This window comes from Pseudophryne corroboree, chromosome 5 (assembly GCF_028390025.1).
Source record: "Pseudophryne corroboree isolate aPseCor3 chromosome 5, aPseCor3.hap2, whole genome shotgun sequence".
Taxonomy (NCBI): Eukaryota; Metazoa; Chordata; class Amphibia; order Anura; family Myobatrachidae; genus Pseudophryne; species Pseudophryne corroboree.
This window is the reverse complement of record NC_086448.1, coordinates 450,824,204-450,830,023: the sequence shown is the minus strand read 5'-3', so window position 1 is coordinate 450,830,023 and position 5,820 is coordinate 450,824,204. Positions and strand designations below refer to the sequence as shown.

Here is a 5,820-nt window from a genome sequence, read left to right as displayed (position 1 = left end):
TGTCCCCCCCTGCAGTGCACATGGTTTTGCCCAACTGCTAACAAATTTGCTGCTGCGATCAACTCAGAATTACCCCCAATACTAAAGGGGGGTACACACGGAGAGATCTGTGCTTAAAATCTAAGCAATCTGACTAGATTGCTTAGAAATTAAGCATACATATCTCAGTGTGTATGCCATAAAGCGATAGCGATGCGCAGCCCCGCGCATCGCTATCGCTGATTGTAGATTGGCCTGCATGCAGGCAAAATCTAGTACAGTCGCTTAGCACATCGCTCGTGTGTACAGAATGAGCGACGTGCTACAGCGATGTACGTCACTCTCCTCTGCCACTCCGTCCTCTGCCGGGTCCAACCTCCGCCTCCTGCCTCTCCTGGTCCCGCCTTCGTCTTCTTCCTCTGCTGGTCCCGCCTCCGTCTCCGTCTCCGTCTCCTGCTTCACCACCACAGACTAGAGTCACACCAGCTACAGCCAGCCAGCGCAACGCACGTCAGCAGCAGCAGCAGCAAAACGGTAAGTGCCAACGGGTGCGCTGTGGGCAGCATAAACGGCATTGATGGGTGCCGGGGGGGGGGGGGGGGGGGGGTGTTTGCGTGCGGTGCGCTGAGCCCCTTGTTATCGACCGGGCTGTATTAACAGCCGTGAGGGGACACACACACACACACACACACCATTTTCATGCATGTATTTATAGGGGGGAGTGTGTGTGTGTGACACTGTTATTATTAATATACTGCCGGGGGGGGGGGGGGGGGTGTGTGACACTGTTATTATTAATGTACTGCCGTGGTGGGGGGGGTGGGGGGGGGGGGGGGGGGCTGGGTGTGACACTGTTATTATTAATATACTACCAGCGGGGGAGGGGGGGAGGGGCGGGGCACCGTTATTGATGTTAACTGGGCTGTATGTATTTACAGCCGGGGGGTGGGGTGACACCATTATTATTAATGTACTACTAGCCGGTGGGGGGGGGGGGGGAGACCATTATTATTGATGTTAACTGGGCACTTGTGTGGGTTGTATTAACAGCCGTGTGGGGGGGGTTCACTACGATCTGCCGGCGACCAGCATACCGGCGCCGGGAGGCCGGCCGCCGGCTTACCGACAGTGTGGCGAGCGCAAATGAGCCCCTTGCGGGCTCGCTGCGCTCACCACGCTACGGGCACGGTGGCGCACCACACTATTTTATTCTCCCTCCAGGGGGGTCGAATAAGTGTCGGTATGCCGGCTGTCGGGCTCCCGGCGCCGGTATGCTGGTCGCCGGCAGATCGTAGTGAACCCCCCCCACACGGCTGTTAATACAACCCACACAAGTGCCCAGTTAACATCAATAATAATGGTCTCTCCCCCCCCCCCCCCCACCGGCTAGTAGTACATTAATAATAATGGTGTCACCCCACCCCCCGGCTGTAAATACATACAGCCCAGTTAACATCAATAACGGTGCCCCCGCCCCTCCCCCCTCCCCCGCTGGTAGTATATTAATAATAACAGTGTCACACCCAGCCCCCCCCCCCCCCACCCCGGCAGTACATTAATAATAACTGCCTCTTCCGGCGCGGCGCATGTGTGCGGTGGCTGGGTAGGAATTTCCCCTTCCCCCTCGTTCCTCCCCCGGCTCCGTCCTCCCAGCCAGTAGCAGCACTCCCCCCTGTCTGTGCTAACGTCCTCCCACATCAGTGATTGCATAATATTCATTAATTTCTCTCTATTTCTCTCTCTCTATCTCTCTCCTCCTGTGGATTACTTCGTTTGTCAGTGTAATTTTAATTTTTACAGGTGCCCCTATTGGATTCTACTGGACAAGTGGACGTGACCGGCGTGGGATGTAGGTAAGTAATCTGTCTCTCATTGTTACAGGTACCCCTATTGGATTCTACTGGACAAGTGGACGTGACCGGCGTGGGATGTAGGTAAGTATGTGTGAGTGTGTAAGTGTGTATTTAATAAATTTTTACTTTCACGGTGTGTGTGTTGTGTTTTTATTTGGGTATTTTTTTTGTTGTAGAACTACAGGTACCAGCGGGCCCGTTATTTCCCCGCATGCTGGTACTTGAGGTTCTCCAAGTACCAGCAAGCGGGGGAGGCTTGCTGGGCCTTGTAGTTCCACAACAAAAAACAATATTCTTTTTTTTTACATACTCATGGCTATCAGCCCGGCACCCACCGCCCAGGGGTGCTGGGGACAGCCTCGGGCTTCACCCCTGGCCCTTGGGTGCCTGAAGGGGGGGACCCCTTGATTTAAGGGGTCCCCACTCCTCCAGGGAACCCCGGCCAGGTGTGACTAGTTGGGGGGGTAATGCCACGGCCGCAGGGACCTACATAAATGTGTCCCCCGGCTGTGGCATTATGTCCCTGGCTAGTGGAGCCCGGTGCTGGTTTTAAAAATACGGGGGACCCCTACATCTTTTGTCCCCCGTATTTTTGGAACCAGGACCGGACTAAGAGCCCGGTGCTGGTTGTCTAAATACGGGGAACCCCTGTCCAATTTTTCCCCCAGTATTTAAACAACCAGGCCCGGCTCAAAGAGCCCGAGGCTGGTTATACTTAGGAGGGGGGACCTCACGCATTTTTTTTATTTTTTAACCCATTCAGACCCTTCTCCATTAATGGGGAATGTCCACTAAGTAATGTCCACTAATGGGGGGGCCATTACGTGTAACAACGCTACTAATGGGGGGGCCATTACGTGTAACAATGCTACTACTAGGGGGGTCATTACGTATAAGGAAGATACTACTACTTGGGGGGAGCATTATGTATAGGATGCTACTATTACTTGGGGGGCATTAGATATAACAATAATACTACTACTTGGGGGGCCTTACGTATAAGGACGCTACTACTACTGGGGGTGCACTATGTATAAGGATGCTACTACTACTTGTGGGGCATTACGTATATGATGAATAAGATTGTGCTACATTGTGGCGTAATTTTGAATGGGGGTACTATTGTGTGGCTATGCCCCTTACTTGTGAGACCACACCCCTTTTCCCGGTGCGCGCCAAAGGAATATGGGAGGGCGCAAATTTATAGTTTGCAGGGGGGGCGCCGAACACCCTAGCACCGGCCCTGGGTGGAGGGCTGGGTAAGTTGATGGTGGGCGAGTTTGTAAGCCATTGGCGGTGGCAGCGGGCATCGGCACAGGGGCAGTAGCGGGCATTGGCTCGGCGGCAGTAGGGGGTCATCGGCAGGATTCGGCGAACATTATGGCTGTAGTGCCTCACCAGCCACTGACCTCGCCACACGCCACTGGAGTGTGGGCTGTATTAACAGCCGGGTGGGGGGGGGGGGGGGGTTGTTATTAATTATGTTTTTATGAGGCTGTCCTGTGTATCGAGCGATACATATATGGGGGAGTGTGATGCGGCTGGTGATAGCGGTCTAGGAGAAGATGGATGTATCCGTATGATTAGACAGGCTGCTTAATGTGCTTTGAAGCTGTATTAGCAGGCGGGGGGGGGGGATAGGGGGTGTTACTATATGTTTGTGGTGCTTAAGTGGCTTTACCTGGTTGCAATGTGTGTATAAGCGGCTTTACCTGGCGCAGCGTGTGTATAAGCACCATTTCCTGGTGCAACACGTGTATAAGCGGCATGGTTTTTTTAATGCGAGGGTCAACATATTTTATTAAAGTTTTTCCTTGCTTGTTATTTAAATAGTGTTGTTTTATTTTTCTCACAGCAATGGCTTCTTACATGGACCGGGAGTTCACAACTGGATTCATTGATGTGTATCGGGCCAGCGAATGTCTGTGGAAGGTCCGTAGCAAGGATTTTTCAAACAGACAGAAGAAGGATCAGGCCTACAGACAATTGGTGGAGTACAGCAAAGCCCATAACAGTGATGCTGATCTACTTTGGGCGAAGAAGAAGATAGCAAACTTGCGGACGGTGTTCAAGAAGGAACACACACGCGTGATCGAGTCTCAACGTTCAGGAGCCGGAACTGATGATGTTTACCAGCCGACGCTATGGTATTATGAACAGATGAAGTTCCTTTTGGAGAGAGAGGCGAAATTACATGGACAGGGTAGCCTGGATAAAGAGTCTCCTAAGACGCCAGAGGAAGAGGGGACCCTTAATCCGGTAAGTTAAAACACTTTAAAATGTTCAACTTTATCATTGTTTAATCAACGCCCTAATGTTTTATTTTCTTTTTTTTTTACAGGAATCTACCCCGGAGGTAATGAACACTTCCGCAACAGAGGCAACAGAACTGGAGCTCAGTGGTGAGGAGTCAGCACCATCTCGGTCGACAGCACCACCAAGGCGGAGACAAAAGAATTCATCATTGAGTTCCGATTCTGCATCCTCCAGCACGGTTCAATTTATCCAACGGGCAGAGGAAATGCTTAATAGGCCACCAGACTTCTATCGTCAATTTTCAAACACGATAGAATCTCAGATACGTGTAATGCCCGAAACTGTTTTTAGAACTTTCAGGCGCATAGTATTTGATGTATTGAGAAGGGCCGAGGATAATGACCTATCCGATGACCTGGATCTAATGTCAAATCCTGTGCGGCGCGCACGAAATGCCCCACAGTCCCAGTATCCTTATCCCCAACCATACTATTATCCGCCGGGTAATCCTCCGCCACAGCGCCCTTTTTTTTCGCCGGGACCCCCACCTACACCCACTCTGCCCACTCCTCCCACCAGCACTTTGTCCACTGGATTGTACTCAGCAATGCTGAGTACACAGCTCCCCCCAGAGGACGAGGCTACTTTTTTCAATTATTAAATTATAATTTTTTTTATTAGTTTTTTAGTTTCCGTTGGACAAATTGTTCCATGTTTCCTCGACTCTTTTATGTTGTTCATAGTTACCATAGTGTCGGTTTTTTGTCCTGGACTTTTGAACGTTGGGATATTGGTCATTCTTATCGATGAATCCAGTTGCATAAGTGTTAAAAATTAATATATTTTTATAAGTAAATTATTTTCAAAACAAAAAAGAAGTGTTGTGTATTTTTTATGGTTTATCATTATATTTTTAATTTTTGGGGGAGTTATGATAGGAATGCTGTTGTACCAAATTTGTCCTCACTTATCCCCCCTTAAAAAAATTTTTTTTTAAGGGGAGATAAGTGAGGACAATCCTACCTTCAAGGTACTGTTAAAGGGGACATTTATTACAGAGGGATGCGGTTAAGATCTCTGCGTCGGGTTCCCAATAGCCACAATCCTGACATATTCTCCCCCTGTGGGTGTCCATGACACCCATAGAGGGAGACTAAAAATTTGGCAAGCAAAGCGAGCCACAAGGGGCTTCTTTGCGCTCGAGCCGCTGCCGGCATTCCGGTGGCCGCCATCCCGACGTTGGGATTATGACTGTCGGGATGCCTGCTGCCGGGATATCATACTGATTCCCAGGGCCAGTGCTATGGTGTCCGGCGCCCTCCTGCAAACTGTAAATTTGCGCCCCCTCAGACACAGAGGTGATACAGTGACTGGGACGGAACACAGGGGTGATGGCACACACAGGTATGCCTGACTTGGTTCACACTGTTGGATCCCATTAGTCCTCACTTATCCCCCACAAAAAACGACGCAGTCGTGAAGTGTCCTGGGTATACCTGACCCCAGAGTTCCTCATGGCTACGTTGTTTTTTAATATACATGCAAAACACACACAGGTACATACTCTGACAACAGAAGTTTAAAACAAGATACATTTTTATTTTGGAAATAAATAAAAAAAATACAATAAAATATAAAACCAATCAAGCATATGTAATGTCTATCAAACATAAAAGCAGTTAAATGTAGGAGTCTTGCCAATCCACTGCACCTACTCCATTAAAAAAGGTCA

At 49.7% G+C, this 5,820-nt stretch overlaps 1 protein-coding gene across 1 annotated transcript; it reads left to right on the top strand.

Annotated features, from left to right (window-relative positions):
- Nucleotides 1-3,580: 3,580 nt before the first annotated feature.
- Nucleotides 3,581-4,934, top strand: LOC134929121 (uncharacterized). The gene is made up of 2 exons (XM_063924920.1): nt 3,581-4,091; nt 4,174-4,934. Exons 1-2 carry the CDS (start codon nt 3,690-3,692, stop codon nt 4,747-4,749), a joined length of 978 nt encoding a protein of 325 aa, XP_063780990.1. The 5' UTR covers nt 3,581-3,689; the 3' UTR covers nt 4,750-4,934.
- The last annotated feature ends 886 nt before the right edge of the window (nt 4,935-5,820 follow it).

Excerpts from the sequence above, each read along its gene's own strand:
- LOC134929121 (XM_063924920.1), top strand. The coding sequence starts at position 3,690 with ATGGCTTCTTACATGGACCGGGAGTTCACAACTGGATTCATTGATGTG. Across the intron at positions 4,092-4,173 it reads AAGAGGGGACCCTTAATCCG|GAATCTACCCCGGAGGTAAT; the intron begins GTAAGTTAAAAC and ends TTTTTTTTACAG.